The sequence below is a fragment of the Schistocerca nitens genome, chromosome 3 (genome assembly GCF_023898315.1).
Source record: "Schistocerca nitens isolate TAMUIC-IGC-003100 chromosome 3, iqSchNite1.1, whole genome shotgun sequence".
Lineage (NCBI taxonomy): Eukaryota > Metazoa > Arthropoda > Insecta > Orthoptera > Acrididae > Schistocerca > Schistocerca nitens.
This window is the reverse complement of record NC_064616.1, coordinates 379,383,612-379,407,246: the sequence shown is the minus strand read 5'-3', so window position 1 is coordinate 379,407,246 and position 23,635 is coordinate 379,383,612. Positions and strand designations below refer to the sequence as shown.

Sequence of the window (23,635 nt, the reverse complement as noted above, 5' to 3'; positions counted from 1 at the left end):
ACAAAGTTATGAATGCTGAATGGAAATTACTGTGCTGATTTTCTGTAGAACGTAATTTATTTGTTCACTAAAATGCTTTAGTCTTATTAAGCCATTGACAGGTGACAACTGAATGATGTAAACACAAATAAAATGGCTTGCGATGTAGAGATACACTATATACAGAAGATAGAAACTTGATGAGATAGAGAGTGTTTAGGTAGGAAAATATTGCTTTTACTTTTAAATTTAACACGTAAATTCCTAAATTTAACTGAAAACGGAGAAATCCAGCACGTTATGTGGACATATTTACATTTTATAACAAATGATAAATTATGTGGAATTTTCAAATAGTGGCTAATATTTTTGGAACTGAAATTGTAGTATAGTGTAAATTTTACTTTAAATCCATTTTTAGTTAAATGTAACGAAATTCACATAAAGTCTTTAGTTTTCGTTTTTAGGCGTATTTTTTTTTTTATTTGCCAGTTTCATTCTGCCATATAATACTGTAGTCTATATCGTTTCTTGAGCCACACGTATCCGACATTTACGTAGTACAGTGTTTTGTAATAGTGAACTTACCAAAAACGTGACATTCAGAAACAGATGGTTGAAAGAAATGACCTGTCGTAGAACAGAATAACTACAAAAAACAATATCAGTTTCGATATGCTTAAGGTGATTTCAGAGTTAAATAACTCGACATCTACTAGTCAGTGATACTACATGCAGTACGTCCGCTCAGATGTAACTCAAATGCAACCAGTGACAATAATAATTTCCACATTAATGACTGCATGACTTTTACAAAAGGAAACGTTGTCCTCAGAGCAGACGCTCAAAGTGACAACCCTTAACGTCCAAACATTGCGCGACGCGCTGGATTATACATCTCTTGACTCTGCGCGACATGGTTGCATCCACAGATTCAAGAGCAGCATGAACACGCGCTATTAGTTCTTCCACATATGTCGGTGGAGTAGAATACACATGCTCCCTCAAGTGTCCCCACAGGAAGAAATCCAAGGGATTTAGGTCAGGTGAACGCGAAGGCCATTGAACTGGACCTCCCCGTCCGAGCTATTTTCATGGAAGTGTTCTGTCTAAATACCATTGCACATTAATTCCAAGGTGTGGAGATACACAGTCGTGTTGGAAATTGTTATGACTTCCTTGCGCGCTGTGTGGTTCTTTAGTGGGTACAGAAGCGAGGGACAGATGCAGTTAATGAAAAGAGAATTCACATCCAATACCAAATGAAAAAATGATGCATAACTTCGTTGTTGTAGTTGCAGCGTCAGTTGCTAACATCACATCTGAATGTAGAAATATATATACAAATACAAAAGATTTATAAATCTGTCACTCTTCAATACAATGTCTATTCAGAAGATGTCGGGCCCTGGCCACTATGAAAATCTGTAAATCTGTAGATAAGGAATACTTGCAACGGTGTAATCGTTCGTGGCAGCGCCCCGATGCCGCAGTGTTGGCTGGCTCTGAGCACTATGGGACTTAACATCTATGGTCATCAGTCCCCTAGAACTTAGAACTACTTAAACCTAACTAACCTAAGGACAGCACACAACACCCAGCCATCACGAGGCAGAGAAAATCCCTGACCCCGCCGGGAATCGAACCCGGGAACCCGGGCGTGGGAAGCGAGAACGCTACCGCACGACCACGAGATGCGGGCGCCGCAGTGTTGGCTGTAGGGAACGCGGAAGTGTAATTGGCTGCGCGCGTATTTGAAAGTGCGGCCGACCAAATAGCAGCCGATATCACAAAACCATAACCTCTGCCGAACATGAAGGGGAACACCTGTCAGTGCGTCAGGCAAATAGTTTGAGAGGAATGTATGATATCTTTGTGCAGTCAACCTGTCAGGCAACAAGTAGGGACCCAAACTCCTGTTTCCCTTTTTGTGGCCCAGACGTTGATGCCGAAGCGAACTTGATATCCACGATCTTGGGTGATGTGCGGGATAACGTCACACCAATGGTGGGCATTGTGCATATTGAAGACACCCTCACGAGTGAGCGGTGCTATATCCGACCATATTACAGTGTTTATCAAGTCGTCGTTGCCTTCCTGTTGTTATTGGAACCATTCACAGAATTACATCCGGAGACAGCGTCTGCTGGATGCAGGTATTGTGTTAAAGAATAATGATAGGGGTGCAGCCCATGGTCGTGCAGCACGTCAACGACCGTGCGTTGCGAGACATGCAGCTGTCTACGTGTACTTCGCAGGGGTTCTAGGTGTATGACCTCCGCAATGATTTCGTCACTAGCTGGACTACGGTTAGCCCGTGGACGAACACGTGTTGGTGGAAGTAGAAACCCTGAGGAAGAAGAGGAAGCTCAAGGCGACGAAACATTTTTATCTGTATGACGTCGACCAGGATACGTAGCAGCATATTCACGAGCGGCAACACCGGCCCGGTTATCAGATGCACCAAGGGCCGGAAGCGTACCCCACATTCATTGTATGGATATACCAAATGCTTGCCACAGTATTTTGGAACAACACGAGAAGAAAATACGGTATGTGTACCAAAGTACTTGGGAGTCTGCCACTGGCGCGTTACTCCACGAACAACTAGTCGTTGTCTGGTGAACATCACTTACAGTATAAACACGTCATCAGTCGCAACGGGCTGTTCCACCTAACGCGCATCATCCCTCACACAGCGTTTATTCTGCATGATTCATTCCGACACTGCTAATTATGAAATGTTGGTTTTCGAATTACTCGGTTTCCCTAACGGTAATGGATGTGATGTTTCCACATTTCGATCGATGATAATAATAATAATAATAATGATAATGATAATAATAATAACAATAGTAACGCATGGAGATACTTACTAAACAGCATGCCCTCATCAGACTCAGTGTTGAAAGACATAAAAAGTGGTTCCGTGATGATAATACGTACAAATGGTAATTGAGTTTGGAAATTATTTGCAAAGCACGTTCGTTGCCCTACTGGTGACGTAAGGCCCTGACGAAATGTAATAGGCCTGAACGTTGCAAGAATAATGTGTGCTGTTTGGGGAGGGTACACAGAAAACACGATTGGAATCTAGTAAATTCAGTGGTGCAAAACAATTTTCGTCCGCAACTTGCAAAAGGCTTCTTTCAAATCTGACCCATGAAAACGATTGTACTTCCATGTCAGTGTTCATACTACGTAAGTGCAAATGTTTCGTGCTACAATCACTGTAATCTCTGTATGACGATTAGGACGTCACACACCGTACCACGCAGAACGTTTAGCAAATAAAAACAAATACGTCTCGTTCTAGGATCGAAACTTCGACCTCTTGCATGCTAACCCAAAACGCTATCAACTGCGCCAACTGCACAGCACGAAGCTGTTTTGCTGACAGAGCTTGTTACCGTACATTCAATTACAGTGTTGCCAGACTGCCGATCTTTAACGTCAGAAAGATACATAGGATCAAATTTTGTGAGAGACATTTTTGTATTGCTGGTAAGTGAGGAATGACACTGCGAAATCCGAGTGCGCCAATTTTTCTTCTCCCTTTATAGAGTGTGTGTAAGGCGCATGTCGTTGTAACTGTGTGCAACATTCAATTGTCACATGACGATGCATAAGAAGTAGAAAGCCAATTTGTGATCAAATAAACAATATTTTTGCCAAAAATCAGGAATGTGTTTTTTCACTAAATCCTTTGTTGATATTGACAGAATAATAATGTTACAAATTGTATGGAGCTGTAATTTAGTTCGTGCCACTACATGTTTCAGAGATATAACCCTGCATCTTGAGGCGATTTTGTGTCAGTTGCTCCACATTATAGATTAGAATACTTGTCTTATGGTCACTGATTGGTTTGTTGATGCTTACAGTGAACATGAGGAGGGTGGAAAAAGAGTGAAGTCATCTAGAAGCGCAACTGAAAATGAGATACCGAATCGGACAGACCCAGATGAAAATGCAGGCGTATGCCAAGTGCTGGTGCAATCGGCAACTGAAGACCTGGTGCCACCTGTTGATGACTTCACCCTACTAGAGGATGAAGATGCAGTAAGGCAAGTACAGAGGCATTATTCATTCTCACTATAGTCAACATATACTTCCTGAGTGAATTAACAACTGTACTGATATTTAAAACAAATCTCGATGATTCTTCAGTGTCAGTTGCATATTTTTAATTACACGAATGTTTTGATTTTTCTGGATCGTATCAGATCTAAAACAAACTATGACTAGACATGTACCGTCTAATATTTTACAGTAAGTAGAAAAGAATTATACATACATGTAGAAACTGCGTAAGTAGTTTCTTCAGGAGTCCATCTTGTTCGTGTCAGAACCTCATAACAGAGTACCGGGTTTTGTAACCTGAAGTCTGTGTTTTAAACTGGTGTCTGCTGGAGATAGTGGAGAAGGTAGGGGAAATGGGAATGCAGGGGCAAGGGAAAATGGAGCTACGGTGAGGGGCAGAGGGGAAAGGAAGCATGGTTTGTAAGTGTTAAGGATGCTTTGAGTGTAATAAAAGAGGGTCATATTCTAAAATTATGATAAGTATATTTATGTAAAAATTCTTTTGGAAGTATAAATAGTATGGAACAATGTGTATTAGCTGTAAATGGTATAAAATAGTGTCATTCATTACAGAATTCAATGTAGGTACAATATTATCAGTGCTTAATTTAAATTACTGCCTGATGTTCTTACAATGTTATTTACTTGTTTAATAACCAGCTTAAGTCTTCATAAGCTCTTGACAGGTGGCGGCATAATGTTGTGAACACAGATAAAATCTGTGAATTACATACTTGTATATAGTATATGCAGATGATACAAAAAGTGATGAGATATCGTTTGTTTGATGAGATAAAGATTGTTTAAGTAGACAAATATTACTTTTTAATCCACAGGTATTGTTACTTTCAACTATGCAAGAGAAATCTAGTTCTTTATGTGGATATTTTTTACTTTATTCACACATGAAAAATAAAGTTTCAATTATAGCTGCAATCTAATAGTCTTAAAACTGAAACTCAAATAAATTGTAAATTCAAGTTCATTTTTGGTTGGTAAATTCAAGTTCATTTTTGGTTTGCTGCTAAACGCATCAAAATTCACATAAATCAACTTTATTCAAATACAAACACATCTGTGTAAGATAAAAATGTAATAATTAATTTTGTGAACACTCTGTATCTCATCCTTCGTTAACTTCCTTACATAACAACTGTATTTGTGACATTCAGATGATGGCCACGTAAGTAAAAAGACAGTTGGTCACCAACAACTAAAGTGTTACAGAATTAGGAACATTTTTCCATGCAATATTATGGTCATGTGATGAAAAAGTAATGCTATACGTTTTTTGTATACAGTTATATTTTTGTTTCTTTCCAGTACATGTTACAGAAGTTTAAAGCTTCATCTTGAGGGGAATTTACGTCATTTAATCTATATTAAGTATAATTCTTATACTATGAACACGAATGGCTTTTTAATGCTTATAGTGGAACAAAGAAGAGGTATGGAACCAGAAGTAGACGTAGGAGGTCTAGGAAAAGGAGAACATAATGCTATACGTTTTTTGTATACAGTTATATTTTTGTTTCTTTCCAGTACACGTTACAGAAGTTTAAAGCTTCATCTTGAGGGGAATTTATGTCAGTTAATCTATATTAAGTATAATTCTTATACTATGAACACGAATGGCTTTTTAATGCTTATAGTGGAACAAAGAAGAGGTATGGAACCAGAACTAGACGTAGGAGGTCTAGGAAAAGGAGAACATATCGCAAGACATCAAAAGGGGGTAGTACAGATGTGGATCCTGGAGTGGAACAACTGCTAACACGGAGGGCAGCTGCAGACCCACATCCCTCAGTCTTTGACTTTTCCATTCTCCTGGAGGGAGATGATACGAACCCACAAAGGCAAGTACAGAGTAGTTATTCATTACAGAAGATAATTGCAACAACAGTGTTATTAGTACTGAATGAGAATTACTATTCTGATGTTCTGTAAGATGTTATTTAATTGGTCTAGAATCCTCTCTCGTCTTCTTAAGAGATTATCAAGTGAGAATTAAATGATCCACACATGGATAAAACGATCCGTGAAGCATACATATACTGTATACAGAAGATACAAAATGTTTAAGAAGGAAAATTATACATTTTGATTTCTCACAGAAATTGTTACATTTAACTAAAAGAGGAGAAATCTAGTTTCCGATGTGGATATTGTTGTAGTTAATAACAGATGAACAATAAAGTTCAATTTACAATGGTAATCTAAAATTATTATAGCTCAAACTTAATAGTAAATTAAACTTTGGTTTCCCTCTGTTGCTAAATGTAATGAAATTCGCATGAAAAAAATTTATTTTTTCATTTTTACTTAAATACACATATTTCTGACTAAAATACCATTCTCATAATTTTCTTTGTAAAACTCTATATCTAATTATACTTTGTATATCCTGTCCATATGAATTCACAAAAGGTTGAGATAGTAATAGTAGACACCTGACTGCCCCACTCCATGCTATCGGGAGTACAGCGTTACATCTCTTGAAGTGATTTAAGCTGTGCTGATTGGTAGCGTAAGCGACAGCATTACAGGGGCGCATGCTGGGTCCTATCTATGACTTAACTGCACATTAGAGCGTAGTCAGCCGATTTTATTATTACATTAGCCTAGTTCTTGTAACATGATATGACCTGAAACTGGATATTTCATTTATATGAAGAACAGCCGTTTTAGAATTTACCCCCTCCCCTCCTCCATGCGTTAATTTCTGCGGATATCCAGGACTAGGTTTGAGACTATCCAAAACATGCACTTACTATTGCATGAAATTAAAATTGCATGTTTCAAAAGAGTAAAAAAAAAAAACCTATGTTCCACAACAACAAAACAATTGATAGCAAGTGACTATTTTAGATGCTACTTAGGGCCCTTACAATAATTTACTGTGTTAAGATCATCTAATTGTTACAGTGTTAAAAATAGCGCTTTCAAAATTTTTTGCCGTCTTTACATCTTCAATGTCATAATGGATCCGGAAACACTTTCGTCATGATATACACTCCTGGAAATTGAAATAAGAACACCGTGAATTCATTGTCCCAGGAAGGGGAAACTTTATTGACACATTCCTGGGGTCAGATACATCACATGATCACACTGACAGAACCACAGGCACATAGACACAGGCAACAGAGCATGCACAATGTCGGCACTAGTACAGTGTATATCCACCTTTCGCAGCAATGCAGGCTGCTATTCTCCCATGGAGACGATCGTAGAGATGCTGGATGTAGTCCTGTGGAACGGCTTGCCATGCCATTTCCACCTGGCGCCTCAGTTCGACCAGCGTTCGTGCTGGACGTACAGACCGCGTGAGACGACGCTTCATCCAGTCCCAAACATGCTCAATGGGGGACAGATCCGGAGATCTTGCTGGCCAGAGTAGTTGACTTACACCTTCTAGAGCACGTTGGGTGGCACGGGATACATGCGGACGTGCATTGTCCTGTTGGAACAGCAAGTTCCCTTGCCGGTCTAGGAATGATAGAACGATGGGTTCGATGACGGTTTGGATGTACCGTGCACTATTCAGTGTCCCCTCGACGATCACCAGTGGTGTACGGCCAGTGTAGGAGATCGCTCCCCACACCATGATGCCGGGTGTTGGCCCTGTGTGCCTCGGTCGTATGCAGTCCTGATTGTGGCGCTCACCTGCAAGGCGCCCAACACGCATACGACCATCATTGGCACCAAGGCAGAAGCGACTCTCATCGCTGAAGACGACACGTCTCCATTCGTCCCTCCATTCACGCCTGTCGCGATACCACTGGAGGCGGGTTGCACGATGTTGGGGCGTGAGCGGAAGACGGCCTAACGGTGTGCGGGACCGTAGCCCAGCTTCATGGAGACGGTTGCGAATGGTCCTCGCCGATACCCCAGGAGCAACAGTGTCCCTAATTTGCTGGGAAGTGGCGGTGCGGTCCCCTACGGCACTGCGTAGGATCCTACGGTCTTGGCGTGCATCCGTGCGTCGCTGCGGTCCGGTCCCAGGTCGACGGGCACGTGCACCTTCCGCCGACCACTGGCGACAACATCGATGTACTGTGGAGACCTCACGCCCCACGTGTTGAGCAATTCGGCGGTACGTCCACCCGGCCTCCCGCATGCCCACTATACGCCCTCGCTCAAAGTCCGTCAACTGCACATACGGTTCACGTCCACGCTGTCGCGGCATGCTACCAGTGTTAAAGACTGCGATGGAGCTCCGTATGCCACGGCAAACTGGCTGACACTGACGGCGGCAGTGCAGAAATGCTGCGCAGCTAGCGCCATTCGACGGCCAACACCGCGGTTCCTGGTGTGTCCGCTGTGCCGTGCGTGTGATCATTGCTTGTACAGCCCTCTCGCAGTGTCCGGAGCAAGTATGGTGGGTCTGACACACCGGTGTCAATGTGTTCTTTTTTCCATTTCCAGGAGTGTATAAACTCAAGTTATTTGCACCTTGAACATCATGAAACGATACAAATAATGTCAGCAAAATATACATCATGTCGTCACATAATAAAAAGTCTGTTAATGGTTACTTTGTACGAAAGAATAACTCTTTGTCAGTTGTTCGTCTGGTCTTTTCCTCCTGTCAAAAGACTTTGACTGACACACTTTTAGTGTGTTCTCCCAAAATGACTATTTCTAATAAACAATTTTTACCGATGTAATAGTATTCAAATATAATAATGACGATTAAAATGTAACAAATACCAATAAAAACTACAAGATTATTAATACTGAATGACAATTACTATCCTAATATTCTGCAAAATGTTATTAATTGCCCCTGAACCAACTTTCAACTTCTTAAGCCTTTGTCAGGTGATAGTTGAACTACGGTAATACAGATAAAATGATGCGTGAAGAACACATATATACATAATATGAATAAACGATTAGATGAAGCGTGTTTACAAAGTAGAGTAGTACATTTTAATGTCGCAAAATTGCTTGCGTTTAACTAAAAATGGAAAATTCACTTTAATGTAGATATTTTGCATTTAACAACAGATTTTTATTACTGAAATTTAAGTACATAGTAAATTAAACTTTATCTTACATCAACTATTCAGTGGAACTAAATTAACATCAATAACTTCAGCATTCATTTTTGCTAGAATGTAGCTGTTTCTGCGTGAAATAAAAATGTAATATGTAAGTCACATCTTGTTTTTTCAGTGTTTGCAACATTCAGTTGTCTCTTGATGATGGCCAAATACCCAACAACCACTTCATGACGGACTGAATAATATTTTGCAGGACATTAGGAAAATGGTTCCTACTAAATATTATTGTCAAGATAACAGAAAATTAATACTACAACTTTATTGTTAACAATTACAATTTAGTTTATTCCAAATACACGTTTGAGAGGTATAATATCCATCTTGAGACGAATTTATGTCAGTTAATAAGAATAAGATCTTCGGGTACTTCAGTTTGTATAGAGTTAATGTAATATAGTATGTGACGTCAACACAATCAGAAAAGGAGCCTATGATCACTGGAGACAGTGGAACAGTTTACCCAAAATCGATACACACGACACTCATGGTTTGCTGCTGAAGGTTTAGACCTCGTATATGCAGAGTGGAAATAAAATAAATGGTAATTGCTTACAATAAACTCCTAGTTTTACCCGATATTCATAACATCCCCTGTGACGTCTAACCAAAAATTTTCGCAATTAAAGCTCACTTATTGTTTTTAATGGCTACAGAGCAATTGATTGTTATGTAACATTACCTAAACAATAGACGCTTCTGTACTATATCCTGCATTTCTAATCTCATGTGTTGGGTGACAGACATAAGAAAAAAGTTAGAACTGAGGCATTTCTTCGAGATGTGTCACTGTGCATGCTACGAAAAAGTTGTTCTCACAATTCATTGAGATCCGCAATGCAAACGCATCTTAATCGTCAACGCTAACATTTGATCACAGCTTGCTCTCTGAAGGAGAACACTCTGCTCCTCGGGGTTGGCCGAACACAAAGTAAGAACTAACGTCGGGGTCCCAAAAGGAGGAGTGATGAATTACAATCCATAAGTAACAACACAATTGGACCAGCTTGGCTGACAGGTATGGTAAGCGATAGCATTATAGGGGTTCGCGGCGGGTCCTATCTATAACTTAATTGGGCATTAGCAGTGTAGTTAACCACCGTGCACTTTCTCGTCCTGTAACGTACCTGACTGCCTGCAGTGCTGCCGCTCATGCGGTATTCACTAACCTGTGGTTTCTGTATCCCTACCAAACCTTAAACCGAGCGAGGTGGCGCAGTGGTTAACACGACGGACTTGCATTCGGCAGGATGAGGTTCCAATCCTGCGTCTGGTCATCCTGATTTAGGTTTTCCGTGAGTTCCCTAAATCGTTTCAGGCAAATGATGGGATGGTTCCTTTAAAAGGGCACGGCCGTCTCCCTTCACCATCCTTCCCTAATCCGGTGAAACCGATGACCTCGCTGTCGCGTCTCTTGCACCGAATCAACCAACCAACCAAACCTTAGGCTAATACGGAGAACTGTAGGTAGCCACTGCTGTTAAAAATCATGTATATTCTTGAGGTGCATTGGCCCCTATAAAAGGTTCTTACAAACAAGACCTTTTCCGCACTGTGCGACTCAGAATCCACTATGATGACGGCCGGGTGGTTATGCCCCTCTATGTTGCGCTTACGCCGTTGATAGAACGTTCCATCCGGTTCAAAGTTGTAATAATCATAGTAAGGCTAATTATAATAGCGCTCTCCCGAGTATAATGCTGTTTCTCCCTTGTGGGTCTTCGCTACACAATGTCAGGGTCTTTTCTACAAGAACGGTGCGGAACTACCCTCTAACGTCCCACAATTGGCGATGGTTAAAATGGCTCAGAGCACAATGGGACTCAACTGCTGAGGTCATCAGTCCCCTAGAACTTAGAACTACTTAAACCTAACTAACCTAAGGACATCACACACATCCATGCCCTACGGTCGCGCGGTTCCAGACTGTAGCGCCTAGAACCGCTCGGCCACTCAGGCCGGCGTCCCACAAATCTAAACAGTGGAGATCATAGCCAACAGGTTACCATCGAACGTTGCTTGACCACAAACGAGAAGTACAGCAGCAGGAGCAAGCGCAGCAGTTGTACCATGTCTAGCGGCATGCGCGTTGTTGTACAGAATAAGCTTTGTAAGGAACTATGCTCGTCTATGCATCTGTCATCATCACAACCCAAAGCAAACTTTTAATTCACTTTTATACAATTGCACAACCTACTCCTTATTCACTTTATCCAGATCAGTACCTCCTTTATCTACGACTTGTTGTATTTGGTATCTTCTCGCTGTTCCAATTGCAACTTACACTTAGCAGCCTCCTCCTTCATATCTCGCTTTAATTCCTTGCGCAGATTTGGCACTTATAATTTACACTACTAGCCATTAAAATTGCTACACCACGAAGATAACGTGCTACAGACGCGAAATTTAACCGACAGGAAGAAGATGCTGTGATATGCAAATGATTAGCTTTTCAGAGCATTCACACAATGTTGGCGCCGGCGCCGACACCTACAGCGTGCTGACATGAGGAAAGATTCCAACGGATTTCTCATACACAAACAGCAGTTGACCGGCGTTGCCTGGTGAAACGTTGTTGTGATGCCTCGTGTAAGGAGGAGAAATGCTTACCATCACGTTTCCGACTTCGATAAAGGTCGGATTGTAGCCTATCGCGATTGCAGTTTATCGTATCGCGACATTGCTGCTCGCGTTGGTCGAGATCCAATGACTGTTAGCAGAATATGGAATCGGTGGGTTCTAGAGGGTAATACGGAACGCCGTGCCTGTTCTCAACGGCCTCGTATCACTAGCAGTCGAGATGACAGGCATCTTATCCGCATGGCTGTAACGGATCGTGCAGCCACGTCTCGATCCCTGAGTCAACAGATGGGGACGTTTGCAAGACAACAACCATGTGCACGAACAGTTCGACGACGTTTGCAGTAGCATGGCCTATCAGCTCGGAGACCATGGCTGTGGTTACCCTTGACGCTGCATCACGGACAGAAGCGCCTGCGATGGTGTACTCAACGACGAACTTGGGTGCACGAATGGCAAAACGTCATTTTTTCGGATGAATCCATGTTCTGTTTCTAGCATCATGATGGTCACATCCGTGTTTGGCGACACCGTGGTGAGCGCACATTGGAAGCGTGTATTCGTCATCGCCGTACTGGCGTATCACCCGGCGTGATGGTATGGGGTGCCATTGGTTACACGTCTCGGTCACCTCTTGTTCGCACTGACAGCACTTTGAACAGTGGACGTTACATTTCAGATGTGTTACGACCCATGGCTCTTCCCTTCATTCGATCCCTGCGAAATCCTACATTTCAGCAGGATAATGCACGACCGCATGTTGGAGGTCATGTACGGGCCTTTCTGGATACAGAAAATGTTCTATTGCTGCCCTGCCCTGGCCAGCACATTCTCCAGACCTCTCACCAACTGAAAACGCCTGGTCAATGGTGACCGAGCAACTGGCTCGTCACAATACGCCAGTCACTACTCTTGATGAACTGTGGTATCGTATTAAAGCTGCATGGGCAGCTGTGTACACGCCATCCAAGCTCAGTTTGACTCAATGCCCAGGCTTATCAAGGCCGTTATTACGGCCAGAGGTGGTTGTTCTGGGTACTGATTTCTCAGGATCTATGCACCCAAACTGCGTGAAAATGTAATCACATGTCAGTGCTAGTATATTATATTTGTCCAATGAATACCCGATTACCATCTGCATTTCTTCTTGGTGTAGCAATTTTAATGGCCAGTAGTGTAACACTGGCTCTGACTTGGCCATTTCTTGTTTAATACGTTTACTAATTTCCTCCCGAAGTTCCACTGAAGTTGCAGCAACAAAACATTTCTCTCTGCCTCTGGTACTGCGAAAATAACACGATTCACCACTGACTCTGATTTACTTTGAGTACGCTCAGTCTTCACAGGTCTTGAATCACTCAAGTTTACTGTCAGCTCTTCATTATGTTCTGTCTCCATGATGTCCCCACTACTTGACACTACTTTCATTTGACCAGCGTGGAATGCGTATCTGGATTGAATCACTCGGTACTGCTTAGCTCTCGCACTATACACTGATAAGCCAGAACATTACGACCATATACCTAATAGCCGGTGAGTCCACCCGTGGTACAAGACAGCGGTGACGCGTCGTGGCATGGAAGCAGTGAAGCCTTGGTAGGTCGCTGGAGGGAGTTGGCACCACATTTGCACATACAAGTCACCTAATTGGCGTAAATTCCGCGGAGGGAGGTGATGATCACTGAATCCACGTTCAGTCACATCCCATACCTGTTCGATCGGATTCAGAACTGTCGAGTTGGGGGTCGGGTGTCGGGGGGCAACACACCAACTGGAACTCACCAACATGTTCCTGGAGCTACTCCATCACACTCTTGGCCTTGCGACATGGCGCATTATCTTGTTGAATTACGCCACTGCCCTCGGGAAACATGATCGTCATGAAGAGGTATACACGGTATACAACCAGTGTGCGATACTCCTTGGTCGTCATGGTGCCTTGCACGAGCTCCGCTGCACCCATGGATGCTCACGTGAATGTTCCCCAGAGCATAATGGAGTCGCCGCCAGCTTATATCCATCCCACAGTACTAGGTGTCAAGGAGCTGTTCACCTGGAAGACGAAGAATTCGCGACTCCCATCATGATGAGGAAGAACGTATCGGGATCAACAGACTATGCAACGCTCTGCCACTGCACCAACGTCCAGTGCCAATGGTCACGGGCCTATTTAATTCGTAGCTGACGATGTTGTAGCGTTAACATTGGCACATGCATGGTTCGTCGTCTGCGGAGGCCCGTCGTTACGAGCGTCAGTGCACTGTATGTTCAGACGCGGCCTGATGTTTGTTCCTTCGCAATTCAAAAAAATGGCTCTGAGTAGTGTGGCACTTAACATCTGAGGTCATCAGTCCCCTAGAACTTAATAACTACTTAACTAAACCAAGGACAACGCACACATACATGCCCGAGGCAGGATTCGAACCTGCGACCACAGCGGTCGCGCGGTTCCGGACTGAAGCGCATAGAACCGCTCGGCCACAGCGGCCGGCTCCTCCGCAGTTCGCCGCCTGTCCTATATTTCCAGTCTGTCCAGCCTACAACGTCCGACATCTGTAATGAGGGGTGGCCTCCCAACCCCACTACGTCTGGACGTGGTTTCACCTTGGTTTCGCCACGTGCTGAAGACATTCACCATAGCACGCCTCGAACACAGGACAAGCCGTGCAGTTTGCGAAATGTTCATGCCGAGCCTCCGGGCCATCACAATGTCCCCTCTGTCAAACCCAGATAGATCGCTCGTCTTACCCATTCTACACGCGGACAGCACGCTCAGTGATACACCATGCACCGTGCGTGTGTCTCACTAGCATTCATTCTTCGCCAGGTGATGCTGTTATCGCTTGGACGGGTTTACATCGATAGTAGTTCGACGGTCATGATGTTCTGGCTGATCAGTGTAAAATCAATGTCAAGTAACTCACGAACATCATCCTTGACCTTCCCCTCCTTGCTAGCTTTGTCGTGCCCTGCCATTCTATTTTCTAGTCTTACAAAGCTGCTCAAGAGTTGGTACAAGACTTTGTGGCTTAGGTTTCAATTTCTTTCTTGGTGCGTCGTCTGCCGCCTCTGTACCAGCCAGGCCAACTACTTTGCTCGTCCGAACTGCACCTGTGACTCTCGTCGTCTTCTCCTCTTTCCCTGGCTACGACCACCGCGTGCAAAGCTTTTTCGGTTTTTTAAAAACATATTAAAAAAGACTCGCACCCGTATCAGCTACCGTCGTGAGGTCCTGCAATTGCCGACGCCTCCACGCAGCATGTGCATAAGACGCACTACATCGCCACTCCAGTGCTACACTTCATCACTATGCATTATATACTCTTGTTACTTACTTTTATGTATTCAGATTTTCCTCCATACAAGGTTTTTCTCCAACACAACAAATACCCGGAAATCACTACATCTGTTACATAAGATCTCAATTTATCTCCTCAGGATGTCCCTCCAGGTGTTTCGATCTTTTATATATTCTTCTTCTGCGCCAAGTCTTTTCATTGTTAATTGTCCATTTTGGAGCCAGGTAGTCCTCTTGTCTTCTTTTCCTCCGGTTCCGATTCCAGGATCATTTTCAGAATTCTGGCTTCCACCATTCTCCTTATATGCCACTAGCGTTGTAGCTTTCTTCTATCCACGACGTAATGTGTTCTTTCTCTAACTTCCATGCTCTTTATAATTTCGTCTTTTCTTACTTCTTCTTTTCTAGAAATTCTTGCTGATCTTCTCCAGAAGTTCATTTCTACTGCTTGCTGTTTTTTTTACGTGTTTCAGATTAGTACTCAAGTCCCCACTCCATACGTAACTATGCTCTCTTATATCGATTTATATATGATTCTTTTGACTCAATCTATTACGTTTCTGTTCCATTAGACTGAGTTGAGCATCTCAATGATCTTACTTCCACTGCTAATTGTTTTATTAATTTCGACCTCTGATTTTCCCTCCATCTCTTAAGTGGATCCCAAATAACACAAGGTATTGACCTTCTTAATTTTCATCCCTCGTATATGTAAGTCATCTGGATCATTAGTGATGTATTCTGTTTTCCGGATAATTAATCTTCAACCCCAGTTTCTGTATTCCGTTGCTAACTGGTGACATATGTAATTTCCATCATCCCCGTCTTGTGCTATAGCTACTTCATCGTCAGCAAATAGTAGGTGATGTAAATATACTCCAGCTTTAATTTCTAGCTCCATCCCATTGCATTTACGAGACCACGTCTTAATACTTATGTCTGTATAGATTTTAAATAATGTTGGTGACATGGGGAAGCCTTGTAACAGACCTTGCTTTTTTCTAAATTTCTGTGAAAGTGTCTTACCAATTTTCACTTGCCATATGTTACCTTTATATATTCCTTGTATTATTTTAATTAAAGGACCCTCTATGTTCGCCATATGTTATGCTCTCCAAAGTAGATTTCTCAGGACAGAAATCTATGAAAAATAATCTTGTGTCATTACTTTTTTATTTTTCCATGTGTTTCCCTAATGTCGTAATGTGAAAATATGGTCTACCCATAATCTACCAGCCATGATGCCACATTGTTCTTCCTAGATTTTAAAAATTATTTGCAGCTTATATTTAATTATTTTCCCAAAAATTCTCATAAATGTGATTATAACACAAATTCCTCAATATTTCGAGCAGCTTTTACGATACCCTTTCTTAAATTTGGTATTAATACAGCCCAGGTTCATTTCCTTGGGTACTGAATCTCCATGTAAGATTTTATTGAATAACGGTGTTATTAGTTTCACATTTTTGTAACCACCATATTTTAAGAACTCCAGATTGCTACTGCCTGGTGCAGGTGATTTACCATTCTTTCTCGTTCTTACTATCTTACTCACCTAGTTCTCTAAAATTTGGCTAACCTTCCCTTCCTGTTCCTTTTCCTCCACTGTTTCTTCATTCAGATACTCTTCTCTCATTTCTGGAAATATTCTTCCCATTCTTGTTGTGTTATCGGTTGACGTTTGACTTTGACTTTCGTCTCTAATCAAAGTCCTTTTAATACTGAGCACGCTTCTTACGCTCTCCCAAATCCTAGTTTGCCATTGATATTGGCACACATCCTTTCCCATGCTTCATTCTGTGCTATCCTTATTTTTTTTATCACTTCACTCTTCTGTTCCTTGTAAATTGTTCTTCTTGCTTCCGATTTGTCATTCAACCATGTGTCGAATGTGTTTCTCTTTTCTTTAACTGTCACCTCTATTTCCTCCGACCAACGTTCCGCTGTACAGTTTTGGTTGTTTCACCTTATGCCCAGCACCTCTGTTGCTATATTTATATCACTGGATTTTATTTGTTCACATATTTCCTCTTTGCTTCCTTCAAATGGTTATTTCAATGTCCTTTCCATTCTGGCAGCAAAGAATGTTCGTATACTTTCATCTTGGAGGCTGTCAATATTGAAGTGCAGTATTTTGTGGAGAAAGCTGAAAAAGATTTCTCAGCACGATTCGTTTTAGTTGTGTCATAATCATTCTTTGCATTCTTCCATGGACAAAAACTTTTCATTTTTACTAGATAATGGTCTGATCCACACTGGGCTCCTCGGTAAGATCTAACATCTGCTACCTTAAAACTACATGTTTGACTAAAAAACGAAGTTCTCTAGTATTCTGTTTGTAAGTATATTAATGAATATCCTTGTGTTTAAAAATTTGTTGGCAATTGTCAGATCAAACTGTTCACAAATTTCAATCAGTCGTTCTCCAATGTCATTATAACCTCTCTCTCCATGTTTTCACATTATTATGTATGATTCTTTAACTCCTACACTTCCGCTCAAATCCCTGTGATAATCAGTTGCTGCCTCCTTGAGATATTTTCTATAGTCTCCCTAAGGATTGCTCAGAAAGTATCTTTCTTCTGGAGTCTTGCATCATTCGTGAGTTCATATACACCAGTAACGACAACTTCCCTGGGAAATACAGTCATTTTTACCACAATAATACGTTCATTAATAAATATCCAATTTGTTATTCTCTTTTTCAATGCTTTCTTTATCATAATGGAGACTTCTGGTATGGCTCTTACTGCTTTAGACCTTAGGCTAATACGGGGATATGTAGGTTTGCCACTACTGGTAAAAATCGTGTACATTCTTGAGGCGCATTGGCCTCTATAAAGCTTTATCGCAAACTTTTAAAAAACAACACAACTTCCGCACCATGCGATTCAGAATCACTATGATGGCGGCCGTGTGGTTATGCCCTTCTGTGTGGGGCTTATGCCACTGGTGCAACCTTCCGTCCAGTTCAAATCTGTAATAAACCTTGTCACAATAAGGTTAATTATAACTGCGCTCTCACGAGTATAATGCTGTTTCTGCTGTGTGGGTCTTCCCTACACAAAACCAGGACTGTTTTCCACTCGGACGATATGGAACTCCCCGGCCATGCCCCACTAACGTTCAACAACTCAAATTAATAGCGATCGTAACCAACAGGCTATTGTCGATCGTTACGTGACCACAAATGAGAAGTACAGCAGCAGGAGCAAGCACAGAAACTGACGTAGCATCCTTGTTGTTAATCAGAGTACACTTTATGAGGTGAACTACGTGCGTCTATGCATCTGTCATCGTTACAATCCAAAACACACATTTAATTCACTGTTATAAAACTGCACAACCTATTCGCTTTTTTGACAGCACACACGCTGGCTCTGTTGAGCAAAATGCAAAGCTTGGTTAAGAGATTAGGGCTAGCGACCCTGACACCTAACCATCTTGTTTCCCGGCAGAACTCCAAGTCCGTAACAATGGCATTCCTGCTATCCTTCCCTCTCTCTGCCCTACTGCGACGTCATCCACGATCTTTTCCGCTAAGTTGAACCTGTTCACGTTTAATGTGAAGAAACAGTTAGTCTTGGTTACAGTGTTAAATTTATTTTATTATTTATCAATGACGCGTTTCACCCTTTTTTAGGCATCTTCGGATCCTCTGATATTTGGTAGCGATGGGTACATAGGATACCGCTCATAAAATATCGCAGCAGTCAAATGCCCATTGTCATATCTTTAAAAACAATGTGTGGTGTTCAAAAATGGCTCTGAGCACTATGGGACTCAACTGCTGTGTTCATAAGTCCCCTAGAACTTAGAACTACTTAAACCTAACTAACCTAAGGACATCACACACATCCATGCCCGAGGCAGGATTCGAACCTGCGACCGTAGCGGTCTTGCGGTTCCAGACTGCAGCGCCTTTAACTGCACGGCCACTTCGGCCGGCCAATGTGTGGTGTCCTTACTACGGCATGTGGCGCAGTCCTGTGATAACCCAACGGAAACAGGCCTACAGTAAACCTTTAGATCATGAACATGCCGGAGGTGTAGTACATATTCTGGCTGCAATCAGCACACCGGATATAAAAACAAACAAGGCCCTGTGTCTGTGTGTGTGTGTGTGTGTGTGTGTGTGTGTGTGTGTGTGATACAAAGTCAGCTGATATCAGGAACATGGCGGCGATATCAGGTTTCCATTCTGCCTCAGAATTGTTCACGCCATGTCTTTAAGGGACGTCTAACGTCCCTCTTGCCCGCTGGGCTATATTTTATTGCCGATTTAGTTATTCTGTCATTTCATATACGCTGGACATTTCCAGTTAGGTCGGTATTTTTCAGTTATATTTGCAATAGGTTCAGCGTTTAGTTCTTGTCTGGTATCGCAATTTATTTTATGGTCCTACTATGAATACCCTGCTGAAAAGGGGAGAAACATCATCTCTGACGATGCGATACGTCGCAATTTATCAGATGTTGCGTTAGAATATGCGCAACTATACACCAGCAAAGGTAACGCTATTACTTTGTAGAGCTTAATTAATGTTTATTTCCGTACTTTATGTTAATGTACGTTGTATAGTTCCACAGAAATGTCTGAATCAGGCCAATTTTAGCTCTCCATCATCTGACTTGGGAAATTTAAAATTTCACCCTAAATATTTAAACTCTCTTACTTGGTAAATTATTTGTTCTGCGCATAAGCTTCTCCCAAGACATCTGCAAACAGTACAGAGAGATTTCTCGCAGAAGCAGAAGCAAAACTTGATCAACTGATACGATTTCTCAGTAAACTCCGGTAACTAACACTACAAGGGAGCCACTCACTTTATTATATGGTTGTGTGTGTGTGTGTCTGTGTGTGTGTGTGTGTGTGTGTGTGTGTGTGTGTGTGTGATACAAAGTCAGCTGATATCAGGAACATGGCGGCGATATCAGGTTTCCATTTCGTGTACCGTAACTTTCCATTTGCTAGTCTGAAAAACTGAGTTAGCATCCCTCTGTAGCAAATGAGATGTTGAGCCCAGAAAGAGGACAAGTTGTAAGTACCGTATATTGCATAGCTTTGGGACTACTTTTTTTTTCAGAAAAGAGGGAAGAAGAAGAGAAAGAAAAAACTCAGTGTGAAGTGTTATGCGAAATGATAGATAGTTTACTATCACTAGGATTATTCCGTTGCTTTTCTTACCAAATTCCTACTCTGTGGTATCCAAGCACATCATTCAGTGTATAGAATGTATTTCCCAACAGGTACCTTTCTGCTGCTTTTGCAAATAAGATTTTTTTAGTAATATCTGTAATCCCTTTGAGCAGTTTATTGTAAAATTTTGTTCTTTATGACAGATATTTTTTTAGTATTATGTTTATTCTTTGTTGGTAAATGTAAGTTCAGTCCAACTCTTTTTCCATAATCATGTACGGAGCTCTTTGTGCTGTTATTATTAATATTACTCATCGATGTGTGCAACTGATTGGTAAATATACGATACTCCCAAGTTGTGGTGAAAATGCCTTGTTTTGAACAGATGTTTACAGTGAGCTGGACTACTATTTTTGGTTATTAATCTTTTGGCCTTTTTATGTAGACTGAAAACTGTGTTCATATTTTATGCTTTTGCAGGACTGAGTCCCAGAGTTGCGCACTGAATGTACATACCAATGGCATGTAACTGTCCACCCCCTTAGCTGAGTGGTCAGCGCATCTGCCATGCAGAGGGTCCGGATTCGATTCCCGCCGGGTCGGAGATTTTACCCACTTTGGGACCGAGTGTTGTGTTGTCCTCATAATCTTTACATCATCATCGACATGTTAGTCGCCTAATGTGGCGTCCTCTGAAAGAGTTGCAACTCGGCGGCCGAATTTCCTTCAGTGGGGACTCCCGGCCTTCAGTGCCATAGGGTCATTTCATTTAATTTCAGTATGTAACTACGCAAATAAATGACACTGGCTGTTACTCACTGATAACTGCACTCTAAGGGCGTAACAATTTGATGACATTTTGTTGGCTAGTATCTTTGTGTGTTCATGCCACCTCAGTGCAGAAACCAGATTCATTCCCAAAACTTTCGTGTTTGTTACACAGTTTGCAGAGTGCCACCTGTATTTAATTCAACAGTGTAATTTTCCCAGTTCAGGCAGAAATTTACGGTATTTCTTCTCATTATGTTCTGTGTCACCATTTTGTAAACTTCCTTGAGAGTTCCATTTTCTTTTTCTGTAAGGAGTTTTCTTGTTTTCTCAGTGATATTGCTGTCATCAGCAAAGAAATTTTTGTCCAAAGACTAATACTACTGCGAAAGTCACTCCAGATTATAACGAACGTGCTATCCTGATGAACCCTTATATTAAATTGTTATTATCCCAGTTTAGTGTATTATGAACACTAAATGGTTTTTTGACGCTTGCAGAGAACAACAGGAGGATGGAGAAAGAGAAAAGCTGTCTGGAATCACTGCTGATGAGGCGAGTACTTCGGACAGGGGAACAGACACCATAAACCCAAAAGAGGGACTCGAGGCGCAGGTAGGCCCAAAAGAAGATGTAGGTGTGGAGCCACTGCTGCCGCAGCTATCAGTTGGGGCCCCCGAGTGTTCGGGTGCTGTCTCGTTACCACGTATGGCTCCAGATGATTCTTCTTCACCAAGGTAAGTCCTCGTTCTGGCTTACTCCTAAATCAATTATTTCAACAACGCTAAATGGTATTTATTAGACATCACATTGGGCCACTACACAATTGCGGAAATGGATGCACCAAGCATCCAAAAGCTATGCGTGTTCCAGAATAACGGCAAGAAATAAGGTCATATTACCTGTACAGTGTTTTAAAACAAGTAGCATACGCAGACAGAAAGAAAAGAGTTTGTAGTAACTGTCTATTTCTAGATGCCACGTAGTAAAATAGACTGGATATTTCTTATGTTGCAAAAAGCGCTATCTGTTTGTTAACTGAGCTTCTGCTCTTTACCTCCTGTTAGAAGTCCTTGACCGAGACTTAGTAATTTAGCACTGTCTAACGCGATTACTTGAAGGTAAACTAATATAACGATTTAGTAGTTGTAGATATACCGTTTCTACATGCACATCATACTCCGCAAGTCACCTCATGGTGTGTGGCGGAGGGTGCTACTGGTACCACTAACTGATGTCCTCCATTCTGTTCCACTCTCGAATGGCACGTGGTAATAATGATTGGTTATAAACCTCTCCAGTGGTTCTAATTTCTCGAACTATCTCGTCGTGGGCATTAGGGAAAGTGCATATGGGAAGAAGGAATATGTTGTCTAACTTCCCGGAAAGTGCTCTCGCGAAATTTCAATAGCAGTACTGTTTGTAGTGCACAAAGCCTGTCTTGTAACGTCTGCCAATGGAATTTGTTGAGCAACTCGGCAACGCTCTCGCGTCGAATAAACGACCCCGTGGCGACACGCACCGCTCTTGGTTGGATTCTCTGTATCACTTCCATCAATCCTTCCTCGTAAAGATCCCATATTGACGAATCTTACTCAAGAGTAAGTCAAACAAGTAACTTGTCAGTGATTTCTTCCTATGAATCTCAGTCTTGGATCTGCTTTTGCTACTATTTGTTTTATGTGGCCATTCCACTTAACGTCGCTATGGCTAGTTACTCCTAGATTTTACGGCTGATACCATTTCCAGCAGTTTGTCGCAACAGTTCAGTTGTACAGTAGTGACTTTCATTTTCGAAGTATGCGCAATATCTTACTTTTATTTATGGATTCTTCCATAACGTCTTGATAGAATAGTTCCATATCAACGGTTGAATAACAAGTAAACTGCTTTTGTTCTGCTGATTTTTGTTTGCTTCTGTCTAGTTCTTGGCTGACCGGGACGTCTTCAGCAAACAACGAACTAGCGTCCGGAGGGAACACTACTTCTTATCAAACGATACATTATAAGTGAAGGTACAACCCACTAGCACAGAATGTTGGGCATCGAACTTGTTTTGATGATTGTAAATTACGCTTTACGTAATGGACAATATCAAATACATTATATAGATATAATACGTAAAGTTTCAGTACTACAGGATATATGGCTATGATGGAAAAGTTTGTGAGGTCGTGACATTGGCGAAGAACTGTCTGCCTGAGCACTAGTCATTCGTATGTCGCGCAACAAACATGTTGTACATTGTAAACTACGGTTTACGCAGTGCCAAATTTTAAACACAGCACAGTACATTACAGTATTACAAACTTGTTGCAGTATTACAAGCTATGTTTTTATAATGTTTAAATGTGTGAGCTAAGGTACGGAATATGCAATTATGTTCTGTTTTAATTTTGTGCATGAGAATCTACGATCGTGACAGGCTGTGGTATGTGGCTCGCTGATTGCATTATGTGGCGCTTAGAAGTAAAGATGTACTCATCTGTAAATGGTCGTTTTGAACGAGCTGGTGGTTTTGAGTTAAATGTTTGTTTACCGCAAGAGCTTCTAACAGGCCTAGTTTTCTTTCTTTGTTGATTATATGTAACACTTCTGTGTGGATTTGGTATCTGTGTCCATCTTTCAGTTCATGTGCGGCAAAAATGGAGTCTGACTGAAGTAATTTCCATCTGCGTTCGTGTTTAGTCAGCCTGGTTCCTATAGCACTGCCTCTTT

General features: G+C 41.8%; 1 protein-coding gene across 1 annotated transcript in view; it reads left to right on the top strand.

Moving 5' to 3' along the window:
- The first annotated feature begins 3,831 nt into the window (after positions 1 to 3,831).
- The window catches only part of LOC126249242 (titin homolog), a 191,132-nt gene continuing 171,328 nt past the window's right edge, over positions 3,832 to 23,635 (top strand). Inside the window, exons 1-2 of the mRNA XM_049950900.1 lie at positions 3,832 to 4,046; positions 21,418 to 21,654. Of these exons, the coding sequence (XP_049806857.1) occupies positions 3,832 to 4,046; positions 21,418 to 21,654 (452 nt within the window). The remainder of the gene's footprint in view (positions 4,047 to 21,417; positions 21,655 to 23,635) is intronic.